General features: G+C 43.3%; 1 protein-coding gene across 1 annotated transcript in view; it reads left to right on the top strand.

The window, feature by feature from the left end:
* The first annotated feature begins 18,178 nt into the window (after positions 1–18,178).
* RCL1 (RNA terminal phosphate cyclase like 1) overlaps positions 18,179–25,932 on the top strand; it is a 215,721-nt gene continuing 207,967 nt past the window's right edge. The window contains exon 1 of the mRNA XM_085632927.1: positions 18,179–18,312. Within this exon, the coding sequence (XP_085489053.1) occupies positions 18,180–18,312 (133 nt within the window). The 5' untranslated portion in view covers position 18,179. The remainder of the gene's footprint in view (positions 18,313–25,932) is intronic.

Genomic DNA, 25,932 nt, shown 5'->3' with positions numbered 1-25,932 from the left:
AGGGTTGTTTGGACTGATACAGGGTGTACACTAGAACTAGTGACATCATATATCAAGCCAACTTCTCTCATCCTCCATCTGCCAAATGATTCAGCAAGGCTATTGTATCTACCTCACAGGCTTCACGTGTTTTTGACGCTACTAAAAGATCGTCAATATATTGGACCAAAACAGAGCTTTCAGGCATTTCTAAACTCTCCAAAGACTTCTTTAATAGCTGATTGAATATTGAAGGGCTTTCTGTATACCCATGTGGGATTCGGCACCATGCTAAAATACGCTCACCAAAACGAAATGCAAAAATCTGCTGACTGTCGTGATGCAATGGGATGGAAAAGAAAGCATGAAACAGATCAATCACTGTGTACCATTCTGCACCATGGGGAATCTGATATAAAATCATTGATGGATTTGGTACAATGGGACAACATGATACCACAATTTTATTCACCTTTCTCAGATCGTGCACTATCCTGATTTTCCCATTAGGCTTTTTCAGTCCCATTATTGGTGAATTACATGGACTACTCATTATTTCTCTCAAAATTCCTTGCCTGATCATTTTCTCTATCACAGGAGTTACACCTTCAATTATTTCAGGTGTCAATCTGTACTGTGGAACATTTGGATATGTTACTCCTTCTTTTACAGCTATTTTAACAGGATCTACATTTCTCATTAGTCCTACATCTTCTCCGGTGAAATCCCAAACTTCTGCCTTTACAGATTTTCTCAGTTCTTTTGGTAATTCATCAGAGTTGAATACAGCATATGTTTCAGTAACTTCACTTTCTCTGTTAGCTAGGGTCATCTTATACAATACATCATCATCTGGTGTTTCAAAAGCTATTCCATCCGGAGTACAAAATATAGTGCAATTCATTTGGCACAACAGGTCCCTACCTAATAAATTCACAGGACTGGAGTCACACACCACAAAGCGGTGCATTTCTGAAAATGTCCCTATGCTGACTTTCACTGGTTCTGTAAGACATGTCTTAATTTGCCTGTTGGACACACCAACTACTTGGATCGTTTCATCCGAGAGAGGAAGATTCTTAACATCAGCTGATCTAACAGTTGATCGAATAGCACCAGTATCCACTAGGAAAGTACTATTTTCATCATTAACCCTCCCATCTACAAAAGGTCCTGTCTGGTCCACTTCTAGAGTTGCACCAAGTACGCACTCTTCTTCCTCCCTTCGGCACCGTCAATAGCGCTCTTCTGCGTCACTCTCATCGCGTTGCAGCCAATACTGCGAGACAGCGCTAGCGCGTGGCAGCTTATTTACCAGTTCTTCATTGTAGAATCCTGATTCACTACTATACTCCTGTGTGTTTCTGCTCTGCGGAAAAGGCGGTTTTGGCACCTGATTCTGTGGGGAAACAACTTGCTGCTGTTGCTGCAGTTGACCACTCACCTCATGCTGCACCTGTGGGTTCAATGATGGATTTTCATTGTTAGTACTCGGGGGAAACTTACACTCAGATTTCCAATGCCCTATCCTGCCGCAATTATGACACAGGAACTTCTTTTTAGCTTCTTCAATATTCCCTTTGTACTTCCCATTACTAAATTTTGGCTTTGTCCCTGCTTGTTCTACAAATTGCGCTTCCTGTCTCTCCGCTACCTTTACCTGTGCCCACATTGCCTTCTCCTTTAACTTCCGCTGTTTTGCTTCAATTTCATCACTGAAGTATTTAGCATGTCTCAATACTTCATCTATTTTCTTGTTTTGCCAATCTACCGTATGCTGTTTAATCATCTCACCAATTTCTGGTCGTAAACCATATACAAATCTGTATACAACATGGCTCAAATCCTTTTCATTCAGATTCTCATCTCCGCTAAACTGCTTAAAAGCTTGTATTAGCCTCTCGTAATATGCATGTACTGACTCTTTACTTTCCTGATGTGTTCGATCAATTTTTACCCAGTCTGTTTCTTTAGGGGGCACTTTATTTTTCAGAAATACCATAACCTGCTCATATTTCTTCATTACCTCGGGGTCTGGTGCTCCTGTTTTAGGATCCCTTGGATATTCCTTGGTTGGCCAATTTATCATCAGCTTGCACTCTGACCATAGATCTGCTGATACTATTATGTCAAATAGACTATTCAAATCGATCCATAGTACTTTAGACAATTTCACAAATCTGTCTACCTGTCTGTACCACTCGACGGGCTTTTCGCGTAGTCGAGGGAAATCATTCGTAAAAGACAAAATATCCTGTCTCGTTCATGGGACATGTACATATCCTCCTCCTGGAATCTCTCTTAGGGCACTCAGTCACTACCTTCTCCTTTTCTCTTACAGGAAAGGCTGAAAATGTCTTATCTGAGGCATCATCGCGTTTTCTATACCACCTGCTTCTCCATTTATCCACGTCTCCCCATTTTCTCAGTAAAATGATTATGTCCTTAATTTGACCTATTCGTCCTGTGGTGTTCATATTCTCAATGTCCTTTTCAGTAAATTCTACTCAATATGGTTTCTGTAAGGCTTTTACCTTTTCAATATCAATACCCATTTCATTTGCTACTTCTTCTAACCTTTCATGCAAGTTTTTCGCTCTCCAGGTGACACCTTTGCACAAAAATGATAATTCTTCATCCTGATAGGGTTTCAATTTTTCTGTTGGGATAGTCCCTACGATCAATTCTTCCAATTCCATTCGTAACTTGGCCACATCAATTGATTGGGACTCTTTGTCTTTCCTATGCAAGCTTCTCAACCATTCACTTAACTCGTCTGTTGATGGTCCTACTGGTTTTTCTATACTTCCGTGTCCAAAATCTTTTTGTGTTTCTGACACTGTTTCTATCATTGTCATACGTCTCTCTGCACAATTCTGATCTACAAATGGATTATTTGTAAAATTTGGTTCCATTACACTCATAGTCTGCCTCCATGGATTCTCATTCTGACTCACTTTTGGTTGTTCTACAGGTTTATTACTTCTGTAAGGGACTGTCAAACAATGCTCACTGTCCTTCTGTTTTTCAAAAACAGGCATTACTGGACCTATCGTTACTGGAACAGTTACTGCTTCTAGATTCTTAGTCAATTCTCTTATTTTCTCAGTTAATTCCAGAGTTGTTTTTGCTAATTCTACAGAATTTTATCCATCTGTTCTTCCTTCCGATCTTTTTTCTACTTCCCTGGTACCACTGTTTTTACTCAAACTTAGGGATTCTGGTTCCGATGTTATAATTTGCATCGTTTCCCTCATTGGGGCACTTGGAGTTAACATTTCTGGTTCTGGTCGATACGGTGGTGGATTTTTATAGAACATATCATCAAGAACATCATCCTCAGACTCATTCGCTCCATACCCTCTCGACTCCAAATTATGCCTCTTTTCTGCAAACTTTCGACCTTCATTCTCTCCTACAGTTCTTACAGGGAACACACCATCAGTCATACCCGCATCTCGCCATCTTTTCATTCGATCGCTATGCGTTTCGTGTCCATATGGTCTTCCAAACCAGTACCTATATCCTCTACCACTTCTTTGTCTCTCTCGTTCATGCATTTCGTCTTCCCATTGCGGCAAAGCCTCAAACTGTGTCGGTCTAGGTCTTGGTTCCAAATTCATCATCCTTTCCCTCAAATTTCTTAAAACCGCCAGATTAAATGAACCATGCTCTGGAAAAGCTAATACTCCATCGTCCTTGGTGTATCTCACCCAGTTATCTAACCAAATACAAGTATGATACCCATATTTCGCAATCATAAAGGATGCATGGGGTTTCGGTGGAGGAAGTAACTGTCCTTCCCTAGTCTTAACTGGTTTGTCCTTCTTAAACCACTTCTTAATTCTCCCTAACCAGGTTTTCTTCTCCTTTTCTTTCTCTGGTGGGTCGTAATACATTTTCTTGTCAATTCAATTCAATTCAAAGAATCTTTATTTGAATTATAACAATTCATAAAAGCACATCTTATAACACATAAGAAAATCTAAGTCCCAAATAAAAGGCATACAGATTAAAGCACATCATTATTTACATTTCCATAGTTCTGCGCGCATAAACAGCAATCTTTAAAAAACTGCAAACATGAAAAATTATTTCCTCATTTTCAAGTGTTAACAGTGCCTGATAAGATTTGACCAAACTAAGTGGTCTAAGTTTTTTAAAATAAGAAGTTAAAAACCATCTTGTGTACTTTGAATAAAAATCACAGAGAAAAAAGAAATGCAAATCATTTTGTTTACTTTGTCCATTACAGGGACAGCTCATCGTGGTTGTACTTTCCTGGAAACCCAAGGGGAAATTTAACAAATACCTAATAGTTCCAGCCCTCAAGCGACATAAAAGGCTTCTTTCCCAATTTGTCAGTTGTATCGTTAGGTATAATGCAAGGGGATATCTGGGTACTACTATATCCATGTACCTCGTAACTGTTGGTTTCTCTTGTTCCCTCCTGAGTCTCTTTTGGGAGTACAGTACACTTAATGCCTCTTTTAGTTCGGATTTCTTAATTTTCCTGGCATGGGTAGAGTTAATAAAAATATTATCCATGCCTATTTCTCGCAAATTTGTGTGTATATAAGAAATCCACGGGATCTTCAACCCCCTATCACAGCTTAGACAATCGGTTATTATTTCTTGCGTAAGTGACGCTGATTTATTCATCCAGACCGAGTGCCAAAATAGCACTGGTCGGGAACTAACAAAATCTGAGATAAAATTTAGATTTAATTCATGGTGTGTAATAAAATTAGATGTAAAAATTGGCACGTTTAATAGTCTCCTACAGAACCGATTCTCCACTCGCTGGATAGAGATGCTGTTCCCAATGCCCCAAACTTCTGCTCCATAAGTTGCCACTGGGGCACATTGAAGTTTAAAAATCTTAGCAATCGCCTTGGTAACTCCCGATCTCTTTGGTTTGGGAATACTTAAAATTGAGTTTGTGGCCTTTGAGAATTTGCTCGTGGCCTGGGCCAAATGCCTAGACCACGAGCCATTCGCAGCAAAGGTCACACCCAAATATGGAAAGGTATTGGTAGCAATAAGTTTTTCTCCCCCGACCTGTATGGGGCTCAATTGTCGTTTGCCAGGGCCAGTTGCCATTATAAAAGATTTTTTAAAATTGACTCGTAAATCCAAGTCATCCATAAATGTGGTAAAATTAAGAACCAAAGAACGGAGCGAGTTTGGCGTACGTCCCATTAGCACCGCATCATCTGCGTACAGAAGAGTGGGTATGGCTTTACCATTTATTAAGGGTACGTCTGGTTTAAACTTTACAAGATAATTACTGAGCCCATTTATATAGATAATAAAAAGCAGGGGAGCTAAAACGCACCCCTGTCTGACTCCTCTTCCGATTTCAATGGGTCCAGACAGTTCCCCACCGACGCCTATTCTCACTCTGGACTTTAGGTCCGTATGTAAAAAAGCTAAAAAGTGGACCAGAGAGATATCTAAACCATACTCTAATAAAATAGTCCAAAGTTTGGACCGATTAACCAAATCAAAGGCGGATGACAAATCCATAAAGGCTAAATAAATAGGTTGGGAGCGGGCAATGTTATATTTGTCAATAATTAATTTAAGATTAAGGCATTGTTCCACTGTGCCGACCCTTGATCTGAATCCTAACTGGCAAGGGGATAGTATCCCAGTCTCCTCTGTCCATGTAATTAATCTGTTGTAGATAACACGACCTAATATTTTCTGTGTGTTATCTAACAGTGAGATTGGTCTATAATTTATAGGGTCGGACCTATCCCCTTTCTTATAAATTGGAACTATTATGCTAGTACTCCATGTATCAGGCATTAATGATTCGGGAAAACTATTAAAAACATTCACCAATATGGGTGCCCAGAAATCAGGTTGCCATTTAATGAGATCTATCGGAAGTCCATCTGGGCCGGGGGCCTTATTGCCAAGACTCTGAGCGATTGCCTCCTCCACTTCTCCGATGGTTATCTTTAAATTGGGAGAAGTTTCGGGGATGTTAATGATTGGGCCTTTTACCGGGGCAGCATAGATTTTAGAGAAATGTGATTCCCAAGAACTAGCGGAAATGGTACAACTAATTGGAGTAAATTGTTGGCCCATATTCCGGAGTTCTTTTACTGCTGGCCAGAATAAATTACTCGATTTTCTTCCTTCAGCGGTCAGAGCCAATGCCTCCCAGCGTACATCCAGGAGTGTAGATCTCCTTTTCTCTAGTGCTAATTTATAAGCCTTCCTTGCTACACTTACTTTTACTCCAATTCTAGGAACTTCTGCAAGTATCTTGCGTAAGTTCCTATTAGCCACAGAACAGCTGTGGTTAAACCACCTGGGATCTTTAGGGCTCTGAGGGGCTTGAACCATCAGCATAGTCCTAACTGTGGCACATATTTTGCTAAAATATATTATAGTTAGCTGGCCACTAGTTGTTTGGTCTAGGCAAAAATCTATGCACTGCTGGTTTTCCCTTAACAGAGATCTCATGGTTCCTGCTTTATCTATACCTTTCCATTTTAACCTTAATTTGTCAGTGGATACACTTAAATCTTTTGCTCCCTGCAATGTACTGTAAACCGGTTTTGGTGCCATTTTAAATATTACAGTTACAGGGTTGTGATCCCCAAAATCAGTGACTACCGTATCGGTTTCCATTATACGATCAGCCATGCCAGGAGAGACAAAAATGAAGTCAATAGTGGAGGTACTGACTGATCCTCTATGTGTGGGTACCAGCCGCTGCGATAGTTCCAGACCGTGATCCATTATGTTACTAAGAATATGGTGATCTAAGAAGGCTCTCAATTCCTGACCCCTGTGATTAACAAGGGGTCCCTTTCGCTGCTCTGCCTGCCATGCATCTCTTGGGAGCTGGGCATTGAAATCCCCGGCCACAACAATCTCAGGCCCAACAATTTTCCCCCATCTATCAACTAATATAGAAATGAAATTAGAGAGTGCTATAAAATTCTTATTTGGGACTGTTATAAAATCATTATTATAAAAATTTATTAAAACAAAGGGATTTTTCCGCTTATACTCAATGGCCTGTATGTTGGCATTATCAGTCTCAATGGCCCTATGGTTTCCCCCGGCCATTATACTGAGGCCAACAAACAAACCACCAACAGCCCGACCATGTTGCGATTTATGGGCTGGTATATTATAACAGTGAAACCCATTGATGTGCAAATTATAAGGTGCCCACGTTTCTTGGAACATGATTATGTCGTACCTTGTAATTAACTCCACCCAGTCTTTATCTTTTAGTCTGGGTTCAAGGCCGGCGACATTCCAACTAAGTATTTTTAGGTCATAGACTTTATTGTGGTCTTTTATTGGAAGTCTAATAGGTTCGTGCATATATAGGGATAAGTCTTTAGATGGTTTTTTATTAATCGATGGTTCATTAGCAACCACCAATTGCTCTGAGTGATTCTTCATCATGTCCTGGACTCCAAGGGTATTTATAGACAATGAGTTGGGGCTGGCCAGCCGTTCATCTACTGAATTCAAGGTTACCTGGGCCTGTTCTTTGATTGTTACACTACCTTTTGATTCAAATAGGTTGGGACTTGGTAGTGTGACAATCTCTTCAAAGGGTCAGTCCACATCCTCTAAACCTTGAAGATTAAAAGCGTCGAAGCGATTGTAAATGGGTATCCTATATTGATTGTCATAATAATCAAAATCAAAATGCCTATCTTCATATATGGGTTCGGGGCGTGGATGACTTTGTGGCAGGTGTCCGTTATCGTAATAATCGAAGTACCTATTCCCTTGAATAAAATTTCGAGACAGGTTTCTTTGGACGAGTAGGTGAGATCTACTGTTTGAATTCTACTCTCCAGATCACCTTCCCTCCACCCACTGATGTAATTTACTAAACGTCTGTCTTTGAAATTTATAATAATACAGTCACCTTCATAGTCATTTTGTCTCTGTCCCACCCATTTTAATCTTCTAACGTGAAGTATTTGACCATTTAAATATGGGGGGATAGGCCTATGTTGGGATAGCCAATGGCTGACCTTGTTCTTCAGTTCGATGTAATTTTCTGACTTGCCCTCTCTTAAAGTTGGTACTCCTATCATGACCACAGTAAAGGGGTGCGATTCTGGTGGTAAATCAACACATACGCTCTTACTAAGCGGCCTTAGTCTCTCAGGTTTTTCCTGAGTGCCATTGCTATTATTTCCACATGATCCCTTGGCTACCCACTTACTCCCATCCTTCTCAATAGTATGCTCTATGCCTGGGTCTCCAGTCTGTGCACTAGGGGGAGGTGGCACTTCTTTAGCCCCATCCAAGCTCTTTTGAGGGGCTATTAGCGGCTCCTTGTGCCCCTTATCTACTAATATAAGTCGCTGGGTTAATTGAGTATGCTTACTAGTGCCCGGCACATCTCTCAGGCTATTCTCATTATTCCGTGAGCACTCTGGCTTATCATTAATAATATTTTGGCTCTGTATTTGGAGAGACTTGACAAGTTTCAACAGAATTTCATTATTTTGCTGTTGCACATTTTCAATTTTCTCCAGCCTTTCCCCTATTGTTTTTACCCTTTCATTTGTGGGGAGCATAAGTGACTTCAATAGCTGCTCCATTCTAGACATTAGGTTCTCCATGCAAAAATTGTTAGTACTACCCTGATTACAGAAAACTGTATCAGTAATTTTGTGACAAGTGTTTCCCTGTGTGATTATTTCCTGTGATTGATCTGTGTGTATTGTGGGTTCAATTGTCCTATTGGTGATTCTTGTCACAGGGTTCGCATTTCTGCCCTGCCCTGATCCGTGTTTGGGCTTTGCAATTTTTGATTTTGCTCTTGATTTGTTTGCAGCCCTCACCTTTTTGGGTTCCAGCTTGTCTATACGCCCCTTCTCCCTCAGATGATTACATGTGGAGTTAGCTTTATCAAGTGTGTTACTATCTTCATTAACAATGCAAACATCCATCCCTACCTCACCTTCTGAGATGTTAATATGTGGTGAAGATTCTATACTCAGCTGGGTGTTTGGAGTCGCTGACAGCCTACTTTCCCGACTTATAAACTCAGGGGGGGAAATTTGTTGTGAAGGTATTATCTGATTTGTCTCTCTTACTGGGAGACCAACAAATGTGCCCATAAGAATGGAATCCTGTGAATATGTAGTGACAATAGAGGTATTTGCATCAATATTTACACCCTCAGTCAGTTGGGTCGATGGACACATATTTGGGGGTAATGAGAGGTGCCTTTCGGTGTTCTCGATCGCGTTCACAACAACTCCTATGGTCCTTTGAAGCATCCTGTCTATGGCAGTGATGCTGGGGAGTGGTGTGTTAACCTGAGCCTTTTTCCTAGAAATTGAACGAGTTGCCATTGATGTGCCCTTGTTCTTACTCATGTTATCCCCACTTAATACTCCTATGAGTTTTAGAGTGGTACTGTTCTCCTATAGGATCTGGGCTTCGTATCAACAATATGGTTACCCCTTGAATAATATGAGTATGACAATGAAGAAACTAAAATTTGTAGTTCTGATGTCTATAGTATGGACACAACTAAAGTTCCCGGCCCAGTCCGATCAAGTCAAGTTGGGCCGCAAGGACCCCGCCCTTTGTCCGCTGCCCGTGCGCTGTGCTCACAATGCGGGAGTCAGGCGAAAATTTAGCGCGCTTTCAGGTACATTGACAAAAGAGCCTCAAACACCTCCTTCCGGTGCTTCAAAGCCTGAGAAATGGAGTCCTCCACACAGCGTCCGCAAAAAGAAATTTAAAAAGCGGCGGCGGGAGATAGATGCAACAACAGCACACAATGCGATTAATAGAGGAACACAAGTCAAATAGTTCAAGGAGTCCCAGTAACAGCACTGGCATGCGACAGGCCTGTCTGCAGCCCCTGTCCGCCCTCAGTAACAACTTATATCCAATGGGATGATGCCAGATAGTAGACAGATCTGAAAGAGTCTAGTAGCACGAGTGCGGGAATATCGCATGACCACCCGGGGGGTTATAAAGAGAGAATGAGCACAATACTGCACCAGGGGTAAGCAAATACGTGAACTTAATTACATCAGCATGTGGATGCACTGCCAACAGCACTTACGGGTCAGGCGTCCTGCAACAGATGTCAGGGAGGGTGCCCAGCCCGGCCTCGAACGGTCCTCGACGGGCAAGGACGGGCCCGCCCTTGGCCCGGGCTTTGCCCGGGCGCTGCCCGCGCGCGTCCCGCGCTGCGGTGAGCTGCCTGCTCTTTTGTAGCCCCTCTGGCGCTGCTTGATGACAGCGAAAGCAGGCGTCCAGCGGGGGCACTAGGATGCTGGGAGTTGGAGTCCCAAGCTACCGTTCCCATCACGGCGGTCCAGGAAATTAATGGCAAGATTCGAGTTCACCCCCTTGCAAGCCGTTCCCCTCACGGCGGATATCAGGGTGAGTAAAGCTGGTCTGTACAAGGATTCCAATGCGCGTCCCGTGCTGCGGTGAGCTGCCTGCTCTTTTGTAGCCCCTCTGGCGCTGCTTGATGACAGCGAAAGCAGGAGTCCAGCGGGGGCACTAGGATGCTGGGAGTTGGAGTCCCAAGCTACCGTTCCCATCACGGCGGTCCAGGAAATTAATGGCAAGATTCGAGTTCACCCCCTGGCAAAGCCGTTCCCCTCACGGCGGATATCAGGGTGAGTAAAGCTAGTCTGTACAAGGATTCCAATGCGCGTCCCGCGCTGCGGTGAGCTGCCTGCTCTTTTGTAGCCCCTCTGGCGCTGCTTGATGACAGCGAAAGCAGGCGTCCAGCGGGGGCACTAGGATGCTGGGAGTTGGAGTCCCAAGCTACCGTTCCCCTCACGGCGGTCCAGGAAATTAATGGCAAGATTCGAGTTCACCCCCTTGCAAGCCGTTCCCCTCACGGCGGATATCAGGGTGAGTAAAGCTGGTCTGTACAAGGATTCCAATGCGCGTCCCGCGCTGCGGTGAGCTGCCTGCTCTTTTGTAGCCCCTCTGGCGCTGCTTGATGACAGCGAAAGCAGGCGTCCAGCGGGGGCACTAGGATGCTGGGAGTTGGAGTCCCAAGCTACCGTTCCCATCACGGCGGTCCAAGAAATTAATGGCAAGATTCGAGTTCACCCCCTTGCAAGCCGTTCCCCTCACGGCGGATATCAGGGTGAGTAAAGCTGGTCTGTACAAGGATTCCAATGCGCGTCCCGCGCTGCGGTGAGCTGCCTGCTCTTTTGTAGCCCCTCTGGCGCTGCTTGATGACAGCGAAAGCAGGCGTCCAGCAGGGGCACTAGGATGCTGGGAGTTGGAGTCCCAAGCTACCGTTCCCCTCACGGCGGTCCAGGAAATTAATGGCAAGATTCGAGTTCACCCCCTTGCAAGCCGTTCCCCTCACGGCGGATATCAGGGTGAGTAAAGCTGGTCTGTACAAGGATTCCAATGCGCGTCCCGCGCTGCGGTGAGCTGCCTGCTCTTTTGTAGCCCCTCTGGCGCTGCTTGATGACAGCGAAAGCAGGCGTCCAGCGGGGGCACTAGGATGCTGGGAGTTGGAGTCCCAAGCTACTGTTCCCCTCACGGCGGTCCAGGAAATTAATGGCAAGATTCGAGTTCACCCCCTTGCAAGCCGTTCCCCTCACGGCGGATATCAGGGTGAGTAAAGCTGGTCTGTACAAGGATTCCAATGCGCGTCCCTCTTTACAACTGTACCGCTAATCTATCCAATCACAGCGCGACTTCACACTAACGCACCAATTCAGAGCGTCCACGTCACTGTCACAGTCCTCAAATCCTAGCGCGACTCACACTAACGCACCGATAAGGAGCGTCTACGTCACCCTGTTTTTCTCCAATCCTAGCGCGGCGTACACTAACGCACCAATCCGGGGTGTTTCACAGTTCTGACCGACTGTCCAATCCCAGTGCGGTCGTTCTGACGTCAGCAGCCGCTGCGGCAGCTCCTACTCCTGCTTCTGTCTCTGTCTACCCCTCCTTTACAACTCAGCTCAATAAGTTCTTGTTTCAATTTCTACACTTCTGTTAGTAACAACATAGAGACATCTCCATTGTCCGCTTCGCTAACCAAAGAACAGCAAAAGACCTTTCTCACGAGAATTCCGTCTTTCCCGAGAGCAGCGCTTACCTCTGCCCTACTACGGAATCATTACTTCCGTTGATAAAGTAGCACATCCCTCTACTTCACCCTTCTAGCATGCATTAGCTAATTGTTTCTCTAGTATTTAAGACACATAGTTGGAGACCCAATGCTCCTGAGAAATAAACCTAGAGTTTCGCAATCAACCCAAATGCCTTTGCATTCACACTCGTTCACACAAGAAAAATGTAATACATTCACACAGAATCCTGTCTTTCCCGAGAACAGCGAACAGTCTGTTCTACTACAGAATTATGTCATACGTTAACAAAGCAGCGCTTACCTCTCCTTTGTCCTTCTAATAAGCTCAGAGAGTACCTATTACCTTTCCAGTGACAAGCGTTATCGGAATGCCAGTTGGATCCCTGGTACCTAAGACCAGAACTTCACAGGTAACCTTCGCTATCATACACACTTCTCTCACACAGAAAATGTCTCTAATGGCAACACACGACGATGTCACCGAATCGAACCCAGACAATGCGCCGTGCAGCTTCAATTGTCACACGTTTCCCCTGTGTACCTACAGGGCTACAACAATTCCGTCTTTCCCGAGAGCAGCGCTTACCTCTGCTCTACTACGGAACCGTTACAAACTTCCGACTTCCTACATCCCAGAAGCCGTGCAAACAACGTATAACTCAACGCAACTCAACATAGAGTGTTAGTACATTAATCAATACCAATCAATAACCAAAATCAATGAGCAATGTACAAGCAAAAATTACTAAACCAAAACAATAACAACCATCATACTGCTACCAGAAAAACTGCTCCAGCGCGGAGTGCAAAATCCCTCCCTACCGTCACGGACCAAAAGATCTCACATACACACACTATCCATACATTCGCTGGTGGGGCCCATAACACCAACATTCACTCATCATCAGTCCGTGCGAGAGGCGATTATCCTTCCAAGTGCTGGAAATGAGGGGGAAAATACCACTTCTACCCTAATGAGCAACAAATCTACACAACCTTCTAATACTCATTAGGCCCTGAATTTCACCTTTGGTATCCCTCTCATAAACGGGACGGATCAGTTAGTTGTAGGTTTAAGTGACTTTCTAATTCTCTAATTAACCTTTTCATTAACACATTTCAATGAATAAACAACCCAACTCATTTCTGTAGATGTTCAAATTCAAATTTATATTAGTATTGCAAATTAAATCATTCATTTGATCAAGTTGCCATTCATATTTACCTATTCTGGCTAAAGTCGTCCTCTATGTCTAATCTGGCAGTCTCGCAAATCTATGCCCATCAATTTTAGCAGGTTCAGTTCATCAGGAGTTTGGGCATTAATTCAGTCCGTCAAAGATTCAGGCTAACAGTTGTCCTGCAGTGTCACCGTCCTCTCCGTCAGCATAACATCAGGAAATCGAAGGAGCGACCCTCAACCTCTCCATTCTATGGGTTTTTATAACAATTTCAATAACAAAATGTAACAAAAATGAGTTTTAAACTGTTCTGATTGGCTGGTCAGGGGTCGTCCTACAAAGTTCTCATAAGGTTTAGTCCATGGTGTCAGCATACTTGCTGGTTCCGGTTTTTAAAGTAAGTCTTTTGTCTGTAGTGTTGGCACTATTCCCAGTGCGACCTTGATAAGTACAGCTTGCCTGGGGTCAGGACGAGGCCATTGTTGCTCATCTTAGCGCAGGCGCACTTCACCCAAGCCTTGTTCAGCGTTGGCAGTCGGGTTGGGCACCAAAAGCAGCCATCTTTCGATAGGCCAAAATGGTCAACCTAAGCAAAGAAACACAAAAACGTAATTAATACATAAAAATGACTAATCAAATGTTATTCCCTTGCTAATACCCATATGTGTATGTATTTATCTAGCAAAAAGCAACACTCAGTGCGGTTTATACTTACTAAATAAAGCACAAATCACAATACATCACAAAAGCGACATATATCATGCAATAGTCTAATTTTCTATCAGTAGTATGCGTACGAAATTTTGTTCACGTATTAATTAAGCCATGCAGATGCAAATCCCACGTGTAATTCGTATATTAGTAAGGTTGGTAAATATTTTCCACATCACTTCAATCCATTAGTGCAATTATAATTAAAAATTTTGCATAACCTGCTCCAGCACTGTCAGTGTACTTAATCCTAAATTCAAAGTTCTACTACTGAAAAATGTGCTACTATTGTTTGGGGAATATAGCATTTTCAGGCCCATCTGGAGAGGGGATAGTAGAGAGCACTGGAGTCAAGCACAACTGCGCTCCTTACTTTGTGCGCTCATAACAGACCTTATGTGATACATTGGCATTGCAGGCCTTCAGGGCTCGTGGCATATGCTTTTCTATATCTTGATGAATTTCTTATTGCAATGTTCAGGTTCTTAGTCTTTCTGCTTTCATCCCTTCAAAGGACTCTGAAAATTGTTCTCTGATGTAGCTCAATTATTGGCATTAGATTTGCTGACAGCCGTCTACACTGACAGATTGACCTGTCTTTCTACAGTGGAACATGAGAATTGAGTTAAAAGTTAGGGTCACTCTGAAATCCGCTTCCTATGGGCGCGCCTGACCTTTATTTGTGAATTCCTTGTGGTTACCATCCGACTTTCTCTCTGCCAGTTTCATTAAATAAATCATTTCGGATTGCCAGTGCTAGTAATAAAGACCCCTATTGCAAACACCCAATCGAATAGGCCTCTTAATGAACACGATCATATTTTCTGAACACTCAACAGCAAAAATCATCGTTTATGTTCAATCTCTCACTAAATAGGCTTAAAAATCTACATAAAAATGTGAACAGATATATTCTCTGGTCACAGTAAATACTTTAAATGGACTCTGCTATAAAGTATATATGTAGAAGGAAAAGCAAAGCTAGAAACAAATTCCACCAGGCAGTTGTCTTGCATTGTTTTGTTACCATTCTGCCCATGTGGTTTTCGCAGGAGGCATTTATGCTTTAATAATGTAATGTAAATAAAAGACTGACCCCGAAAATAGAGATCTGTTATTTTCCAACCTGCAATATTATTGGCCATGAACGTTGGAAGGTAAAATAAATATCAGTGTGCGTCATACTTTGGAATAAAGTGAATTAGAGAGACGTTTATTTAACACCGCTGACACTAACAACGCAGCCCACAACCTCGCACAGTGGATCACCAACTGCACCGACGACCTCGCCCCACTGAAGAAACCCCCTTGCATGACTGGCAACAGGAAAACCTACTGGTTCACAGACGCCCTCAAAGAATCAAAGAAATCCTGCCGTACCCTCGAAAAAACCTGGCGCCACGAACGGACTACAGAAAACATGACAGCCCTCAAGAACGCCACTCGCGAACACCACCAGCTGGTCCGCACCACCAAAAGGTCATCGTTCAAAAAGCGGCTCGACAGCAACACCCACAACAGCAACGAACTCTTCAGCATCGTCAAAGAGCTCTCCAACCCCAGCGCCAACAACAACGACATCGCACCGTCACAAGACCTCTGCAACTCCCTCGCCACGTACTTCCACCGCAAGATCGCAGACATACACGACAGCTTCGGACCCCAGACTTCGCCTCCAGTCACCGAACCAATGACGCCCACCACCACCCTCAGCGCCTGGACCCCCATCAGCACTGAAGACACCACCTACGTCATGAACACCATCCACTCTGGCTCCCCCTCTGACCCATGCCCACATCATATCTTCAACAAAGCCGACATCATCATCGCACCCCACCTCCGGAACGTCATAAACAAATCCTTCACGTCAGCCACATTCCCTGAGAGCTGGAAGCACGCAGAAATCAACGTCCTTCTGAAGAAACCCACAGAGGACCCCAAAGACGTCAAGAACTTCCGCCCCATCTCTCTTCTGCCCTTCCCGGCTAAAGTCATCGAGAAGACTGTCAATAAACAGCTGTCTGCATTCCTCGAGGCAAACAACTCGCTCGACCCGTCCCAGTCTGGATTTCGAGCCAACCACAGCACCGAGACCCCCATCATCGCAGACACCGACGACATCAGGACCATGATGGACAACGGAGAAACAACCGCTCTCATCCTCCTAGACCTCTCGGCAGCCTTTGACACCGTATGCCATCGCACCCTAATAACCCGCCTCTCCAACACTGGAATCCAAGGAAAGGCCCTGGACTGGATCACCTCGTTCCTCTCCGATAGAACCCAGAGAATCCGCCTCCCTCCCTTCCGCTCAGAGGCCACTAAGATCATCTGCGGCGTACCCCAAGGCTCCTCGCTCAGCCCAACCCTCTTCAGTATCTACATGAGCCCCCTCGCCGCCATCGCACGCAGACACAACATCAACATCATCTCCTACGTCGACGACACCCAGCTGATACTCTCACTCACCAAAGACCCAGCCACCGCCAAAACCAACCTCCAGGAAGGGATGAAAGACGTCGCAGAATGGATGAAGCTCAGTCGCCTGAAGCTGAACTCAGACAAAAAGGAAGTCCTCATCCTCGGACAATCCCCATCCGCCTGGGATGACTCCTGGTGGCCCACAGCGCTGGGCACCGCACCGACACCCACGAACCACACACGCAACCTGGGATTCATCCTGGACTCCTCCCTCACAATGACCAAGCAAGTCAACGCCGTCTCATCCTCGTGCTTCAACACCCTGCGCATGCTCCGAAAAATCTTCAGGTGGATCCCCACCGAAACCAGAAAGACCGTCACCCAGGCCCTCGTCACCAGCCGACTGGACTACGGAAACGCGCTATACGCAGGAACCACTGCCAAACTTCAGAAACGACTCCAACGCATACAGAACGCCTCCGCACGACTCATCCTCGACATCCCTCGCCACAGCCACATATCCGCCCACCTGAGAAACCTGCACTGGCTCCCCGTCAGCAAGAGGATCACGTTCAGGCTCCTCACCCACGCACACAAAGCGCTCCACGACATGGGCCCCGAATACCTCAACAGCCGCCTCTCGTTCTACACCCCCACCCGCCAGCTCCGCTCCGCCAACCTCGCCCTCGCCACCGTCCCACGGATAAGCAGAACCACCACCGGAGGAAGATCGTTCTCCTACCTGGCAGCCAAAACATGGAACTCCCTCCCCGCACACCTACGACTGACACAGGACCATCTCACCTTCAGGAAACACCTCAAGACCTGGCTATTCGAGCAGTAGCAGCACCCCCCACCCCAGCGCCTTGAGACCCTCGCGGGTGAGTAGCGCACTATATAAATGTACTGATTGATTGAACGTTGCACATAGAATCATTTAGTTAACGGTATGACGGTACAGTAGCATCCCTTCAGAATTTGCGACATGGCATTTCTCGAAATTACTTGCCGCTTCACAACAGTTTTACTTTTAGCCATGTTACACAGCAGGGCCATGTTGCACAGTAACTTAGCTGCTAAGTTACTGTGCAACATGTAAAAAAAATTGACAAAGCCAATAGATTTCCCTATTAGCTTTGCCAGTGCTTGTTAATAACATAGTACCCCTGGACATAAGTGGACTGCTGGGCATTAAGCATTCCTTTTCCAACATGGCTGCTTTTGGTGGTTCATCAATACAATCCAGAGCACATTTATACGCGGCATTGTAGATGCACCGTCGCTAGTGCACGAACATCGGCGAAGCCATTACCAAGGCTGCTCTGACGCACATATTATTTACGACTATCTTTGGATGACTTCACCTTAATTGAGGTTTAGAAGTAATCTTATGTACATCAAATAGGGGTTTCTATGGTTTCAATTAGGTTACACGTTTTAATGGAATAATTTAATAATTATTCCGGACTTTGAATTATAAATGTAATGTTTCCCAAAGTGTTTGAAAAAATGAGCAACATTGGTCATTGATACGTCATCCATTCCGTTTTTCGGTTGCTTTAGCGAGCTATGGCTTTGCTGAAAAGAACACAGGGATATTTCAAAATGGCAGCCATGCCGTTCATACCGTGGGCGAGTCTTCTTTTATTTCGGCACTCCTCTTTTAGTTACACCTGACCTCAGCGCTCCAGCTCCCACCCTGGCAGCCGAGGCAGCACGTGGGCGCGCTTTCTGAGGTCTGCAGCAGCTGGAGTGGAGCCCGTTGAGGCCAGCAGCAGTTCCTCCTTGCCATGGCCGCCGCGCACTGTCTCTGCTATGAAGGCTGCAACTTCTTCCGCCAGCGGATCGTGCTGGCCACCTTGAGCGGAAAGCCTGTGAAGATTCGCGGTATCAGGGCCAAAGAGGAGAGCCCGGGCATCCGAGGTACAGCAGCAGCAGCAGCGTCTGTTTCGCGGTGGCACGTGTGCAACAGGCGTTCGTGTGTGTGTGTTGTCGAGGGCGTGGAGGGAGGTTCAATATCTGCCCATAGTCTGGGCTGTGTTGGAGTTGTTTATGAGCGCCAATTTATATATCATGAGCAGTGTTTTGCATGAACCGACTTACGGACTAGTAGAAACCTCGTGGGACAAACTGAGAAAAATGCTTCGCGTGAAAAGGGAATGTGCGATGATGGACGTTAGATCCGCGGGCGGGAAGGTGGCATTCTGTCCTTGTTGCACTCGCACTACTTAATTTAGCAATGTTGGGCATTGTCATTCATTTAAGTTTCGAAATATCCGAGTAATGCAAACGGTCTGACGCTGTACTCGCTGGCACAAAAGGAGCCTGCGCAGGCAGTGATTTATCATACTGTATGTACGTCGCTGTTCTTGTTGCGCCCCCCTTTGTCGCTGCGTTCCATCGTTAACAAACTCTTTTCTCTTTCGATTGTAAACAAGGACACGTTGTTTCGTGGTCGCTCGGCTATACTGGGCATAGGTTTGCGAACAGGTATCGTTTTTTCGCGTTCAGTCGATGGCGTTTCCTGTCGAACCTTCTCCATGTTATTGTTTGCAGAATTCTGTTCCAGGGTTTACTCGTGTATTGTTAGTTATTCCTTTATTCTCCCACTTGGCTCATGTTTAAAATTGCACAGGCTTGCCATTTCTAGAAGCAGCCCGTGCTGGCTCCGCTCCATAGTATGTGTTTACCTTTCCATAAGGACTCTACCTCATAGCATTTCGCTGTTCCATGGATGTACACGATTCGCAGGTCGACATGGGTGGCATGAGACGAACTGCTTGTTAAATAAAACCCTAAATGTTAGCTTTCTGCGAGGCACCTTGTGTTTTGAATTTCGAGTCTGCCTTAGCGGGGAACGTCTGTCAACAATTTTTTTGGCGGCGTCATCATATTACATTGCTACAAGCTATTTGGCCAGCATTTTAATTATGAGTACACAAGACTCTGTTTTAACCAAGTAGACGTTTTTTTTTCTAGTTGCAAAAAAAAGCAGGATGCTTCTGTCATATGATCATCATGTGGTGTTTGCAAAACCGTGCTAAGATTAGAAACAGTTTAAACTTCAGGGAACTTGGCTGTCTTTATTTGTTCCGTGATATCGTTTTTGGACTCTGTCATGCGCGTATTATACTTTTCTGTGTATACCATAGTTTATAAACTGAAGCTTCCCAACGGAAGGTATTTTGCCCCAAAACATCCAGAACATTGGATTGAACACCTTACACGCTCCCAGCATAGATATGACATGCTCACAACAGCTTAAGCCCGATCTAATGCTTTAAACAGCACCAACTATTTCACTTGTTTAACATACTTGCCCCTCGCCCTTTAAAAAAAACCAGAAAGGGTCCAAATAGGTTAGCAGATGGGTGTAATTTCACATGCTCCACTACGCTCCACTACTACTTCCAGTTAACACATTCGCTTAACTGCATGTTATGGGCAAGACAGATAACGTAGATCAGCGGGTTCTTAACCTTTTGACTTCTGTGGATCACCGCTTAATTATTACTGGAATCCGGGGATCCCCTACTGAGTCATTATTGGAAGCTGGGGACCTCTGGCCTAAGCAATTGATAGAATTTGAATTTCAAAACAATATTAAAAAAACAGGTGTGTAACAAACATGCTCAAAAATAGAAATACTGTTTAATTCACCAAAGAATATAGAAAAGTTTTCATATTTAGTTATTTTTATTTGTGTATACTTTATTTGAATGCATTCTAATATTTATTTTGGTAAGTCGTGGACCCCCTGAGTATGCCTCACAGAACCATATAGTCTCTGATGAAATTGAATAAATCATGGTGGGACATTACTAGACCTGTTACAGTTGCAGGGGCGTACAGATGACGAAACACATGCCATGTAAACACATTTAACATAACAGAACGTTGCTTTAGCTATGTTTTAATAGTGCAGCTACTTCGGAGCTTTCACATATACAGCTAAAAAGCATCATTATCATTGCTGAATGAGGGCAGTTGGAGTCCAGTTTAATGTCTGAGTGATACCTTGTCCAGCCAATATTCCTTGATTGCTGTCCCAAGTCAGGTCCTTCAGTTGAAGTTATGAAGAGTTCCCTTCTATTTCTGAATGGTAGGTAGCAGACGTAAAGCATTAATTGGAAAGTTGGATTGTCACAAGCTTAGAGGTTGCTTAGGTGTGTGTGTGGTATAATTGATCCAGCGCAAAGGACAACTCATGTGGGGGGGGTGGGGTGAGAACACAACTGTCCTCCCTGCGTTGCAGACCCGCTGTCACACTAACTCATTCACACATGCATTCATTGGTGGGGCCCATAACACCAACACTTGCACGTTTCCTCTCTCACAGGTCTGTACACAGGAGGAACGATGGGCTGGACATGTGGGTGGGAGTACCTTATAAACTATAGGGAAAGAAGTTATTTGACATCATATACATTAACATTAGCCACCTATAGTTTCCTAATCCTAAAACATCAAGGCACTTGGTCCATCGGACCAAATAGTTGGATTGGTTGATGGTGATTTAGAACCAGCTAAAACACATTTAAGACACAGAATCCTCTATTCTTTTATTGAAGAACCACAAACTCATAATTTCTGTTAATCAATATTTGTTTATCTAAAATTTCATTAGATTAGCATTTGTTTCTTCAAATTTAGAATTTCTAGATCAATTTAATCAAATCTCAGAACACCATATTTACCTATTCTGGTTATCTGGGTTTTCTCTATTTCATTGGCTCAGCGTAACCAAATTTTGTTGTTCAATTGTCCAAAGAACAGGCCAGATCTCAGATTCCTAAGTCCTTTCTTCAGCACGTTATAGTCCCAAGGATAATCAATGGACCAAAAGTCGTGCCAGCATCCGTCATCTGGAAAGAATAGCGATAACTCCTCCCTATTCTACTGCTCATTTTATAATAAATTTCGGGATAACCTAAAACATTTTTGGGCGGGAAAAAGAGGTGATTGGTCAGGAGAAATCAACCGATTTTGTATATTCCGGGTTCACAGGGATTTTGCTGATGAGCTCTCCAGCTATGACCAAATTCCGAATGTTGCTAAAACGTTCAGTGTTCATGTATAACAGTTCTGGTCTTCTGGGGTCTTTGGCAGTTCCCCAATAACCTATCCTTGACAGGAACGGTGTGTACAGAGGTCGTTAGGGAATTTACGGTACCATCCGATTCTGCGCACTAGCCTTCGCGCATCACGAGACGGTGGCCACTTCTGAATCCGTACTCTGCCGCCATCTTTTGCTAGGCCAAGATGTCAACTTAAGCGAAACAAACACAAGAGTAATTAATACAAAGAAGTGATGCTGCTAATGTTCTACCCTCACTAATCCCTTTATGTATTAGTATTTTCCTAGCATATAGCGACACTTTTAAAGCAGTATATTCACCTTTACGGTCCTCCACGAAGATGCCAACATTACAATGCAACATAAAGCATGCGATATCTAATTATATGTACTACTGTTAATATGCGTACGTATTTTAATCATTTGTTATTTTGCCATGCAATAGCAAGTTCCCACGTGTAATTCGTGTATGCAGGTTGGAAGTAGGTTATTCAGTTAATACTTTCATGCAAAATAGGAGGTATACAAAATTCTGCACTACCTGCTCCATCAATGCCCCCCCCCCCCCCCCCCCCCCCCCGCCTTGGTGATTTTTAACATCACCACACTACCTTTAAAATCTTGAAAATTTTTAGTATAAGAAATGAATTCATTACTCTTAATCTTTCGTTAGATTACATTACTGTTTCCCCTGTCTCTTCTTCTCTTGTTTTTCTATACGTATTGTCTTTCCACTTTTCTAATTCTACTTCTTCAAATTCTCTTTTTCTTTCTTTGTCTTTATTTCTTACAGATTCTCTTTTTATGTTTTTGTAATTTCTTTTTCTTGCTACATAAACATCCTAGTCTTAGAATTAACACTAAAATAACTACACATGTTACTGGAATTTATATTTTACCAATAAAGGTACTACCTAGCTTGAGTAAGAAGTTAAGAGTAGAAAACTTTTTCCCAGTCTTTTCTCAAATACCTTCAACCTCCAGTGGAACAATTTCCTCATGCAAATCAGTTACATTCTTAATGTACGTCTTTAAATCTTGACTTTCGTCAGGAATGTAAGTACAGCAATGTTGAACTTTCAGCATTCCACAGACTCCACCCTCTTTTGCCAATATTATATCAAGGGCAAGCCGATTTTGCATTACCATGGCACGCATGGCAACCATTTCAGTATTTACCAATAAAAATCCTCCAGCCTTGCTTGTTGACAAACGATCCACTACTGTTGATAGTTTTCTAATTTTGTGTGCATTCAGAGAGATTCCACTGCCGGTATCAACGCTCCGAAAATGTCTCCTACAATTTCTGACCAAGATTCTCTTTTCCTACGTGTTGATTACCTAACTCATGTGCACCATCTTTTCCTCTTCCCACATGGAATATCTTTGGAAAAACCAGGCCTAGATAACATGTGCCATACCAATGATCTGGTAATCGATAATATGCTTTGTTCCCGCAGATACAATATAATCTAGGGAAAACTGGATAATTTCCTCCTTTAGATCCCCATCCTCCCATGATTCTATAAGTATAATGGCAATCACTGTTACCTACAAAATAATTATCATATGCAGTTTGATTTCTTCTAATACACAACTTTACTTTCTGAGGCCAATCCAAAGCCATTGTTGGACTAGCTTCTCCTTTCAAATGTTTTTCTTTCAACATCCCAGACTGTCTTTTCTTCCTTTCCCTCAGGTACTTTTCTTTGCATTTTTAATCTCCTTTCTTCAACCATATCCAAGAAAACCTCCTCCTCCTTCTTTAAACTGCAAGTTAGATTATTTCTAAATATTGATTCTAATGTTAATTCTTTAGTTTCTAAGAAAAATTCACCTAATACTTTTGCAGGTTTTACTTTATTCAACTTGTTAATTACAGGTAATTGTGAAAATACATTATCGAAGTCTGAAAAATAATATTCTGACTTCCCTATTTTGTAAAACAAACTTGCTATTACACTACATGTTGTTCCATATGTTACTGGAAGGTGATGGTAAGTCACTTCCTCAGATACAGACGCTGGCAACTGCATACAGACTTAGCAATTCCTCACGTCCATCGTCTTTACATATTCGTATAGTAATTTTGAAAATACATTGATAGAAAAATCAGTTATGGATCTATCTTTATGTAAATAATTTCTATCTATTTTAGTCGGATATACCTTCTGAGTCTTTTCTACATTCGTTTTATTCTCGCTATGTCCTTCCATTGTTTCTAGTGTAACCTTAAATGAAACCATTAGAGCTAACCCTCCACAGAAGCATTAGTAATCCTATACAACAACACATTTTAAACCATCTTCTAAGAAACACACATTTTGATTTTCTATTTTCTGTTTGCCATTTCGAAAAATGATCAGTGTCTTTTGACTTAGCCTCTTCTACTTCACAACTAGTTTTGTCTAACCCAAGGCTCTAAGCACCTACTTGGTTCTTTCAGTTTGTCTTTTCCGGTAATTTACTGTTTCTCCATTATGAACACTCTTTTCAATTTGGCATTTGATCGTCTTTCACCTTTCTTGCATAGTCCTGTTGCAGAATTCCCTGAACATCCGTCTCTTCTCCAATGTCAGACAAGGTAACCCTCAGGATTTCTGATTCTTAGTCTTCCTCAACCACTCCTGGTACAGTCACCTCTGGATCCCCTTGGCTGTCAGCCTCTTCTTTTATTTCAGGCAATGCCACGTAAGACCATTCCGGCGACTTATACTTCTGGTTAGGTTTTCTCGTTCTTTTGTGTTCTTCTACTGTCGTTTGTTCCACATCTTTCAATTTTTATTGGCTAGACACTTCATTTACTTCATCCCTGGATGAATTCACTCGTCAATCTGTATCTAAATCTCTATCTTGTTAGACCAAATTTCATCTCTTGCTGGCCTCTTCAACTTACTTCCTTTTTCATTTTTCTCAGTTCTCCGTGCTCTCTTTCTCAGGACTTGACCTTCTGATACTTCTTCACTGTCCTCTGATTCAGTTCCAACTTGACTTTTACTTTCAACTGTTCTTCTTTCCACCACTTCTGTTTTATTCCCTACTTCTGTCCCTCCTCGTGGTTCTTCAACAAAATATTACTGCTGACTAACCGTCCCTTCCTGTAACTGGATGTTTGAATTCCCTACAACTCCTCGGGGGTCTTCCGCAAAAATCGCTCCCTCACTCTGTATCTGGTACCTCACCATCTAATTTTATTACTTCAGGTGGAATTTCTCTCGGAACTTTCATTCGGGACTGTCTTGTCAAATTTATTTTACAGTCTCTTCACTGTTTTTAATCTTTTGTTCTTGGATAGGTTCGATGTCTGATTCTGAGCTGGTGTTAGAAATTTGTAACTTTCTTCTTAAAGGAAAATTCTCTGGTGCAATAGCTAGGCTTTGTTCTGGTTCCCATCTTTCAGGAATTTGTCTTTGTTCTTATTTCTTCAGTATCAGATTCAGAGCTCGTATCTGATTCTTCAAAATATTCTCCCTCCTTGTTATCCATGGGGTTTGGAATTCGCAAGGTGTGACTAGCATGAATCCAGTTCTTTACTCCTGCACATTTTACTGCTGTTGTCGTAGTCAAGATCACCTGACGTGGTTTTCCCCAAGTGGGACCAAACAGTTTCGTCTTCTGTGCACTTTTATTCTCACCCAGTCCCCTGGCCTCAAATCATGAGCTGGCTTCTTTTCAAGAGTGGTGGCATCCGATCCAACCTGATGGAACACAGAATGAACAGAATCAGCCAACCCCTTGCAATAATCCAACACCAAGTCATCAGATCTAGGCAAAAGCTTGTTGACTGGTATGAAAACATGTCGCATTGCTCTTCCCATGACGATTTCATGGGGACTCAGACCTGTTTTCCTATCTGGAATAGATCGAATAGTCATGAGTACCAGAGGCAAGACATCAGGCCATTTCAAACCTATGGCTAAACACATTTTTCCCAGCCTGTTTTTAATGGTGCCATTTACTTGTTCCACCACACCAGAAGCCTCTGGGCGATAGGCACAATGTAGTTTGTGTTGTACATTCAATGCTTCCCAAATCAACTTTATGATTTCATTATGAAAATGTTTTCCTCTATCTGACTCAATTGTGACTGGAAAACCAAACCTAGAAATGAACTCTCTTAGTAATAGCTTGGCTACTGTAATTCCATCACTTCTTCTTGGGTATGCTTCCACCCACCGTGAGAACAAACAAACCATCACTAAAACATACCTCAACCTGTTACAGGGGGGCATTTCAATGAAGTCAATCTGCATTCTAGTGAAAGGCCCTCCTTCTCGACCTATTGTTCCCAGACTTACCACTGTTTTTCTTCCAGGATTGAACTGCTGACATACAAGACATCTCTGACAAAGACTTTCAGCTACAAGTCTAAATTTTGCGTTGTACCAGGTCTGTTTAAAGAGTCTGACCATTGCATCTCTTCCTACATGTGCTTGTCCATGATACATCCGTGCCATGGCAGACAC

This window comes from Triturus cristatus, chromosome 2_1 (genome assembly GCF_964204655.1).
Source record: "Triturus cristatus chromosome 2_1, aTriCri1.1, whole genome shotgun sequence".
Lineage (NCBI taxonomy): Eukaryota > Metazoa > Chordata > Amphibia > Caudata > Salamandridae > Triturus > Triturus cristatus.
The sequence above is the reverse complement of the archived record's forward strand: the minus strand, read 5'-3'. Positions and strand labels throughout refer to the sequence as shown.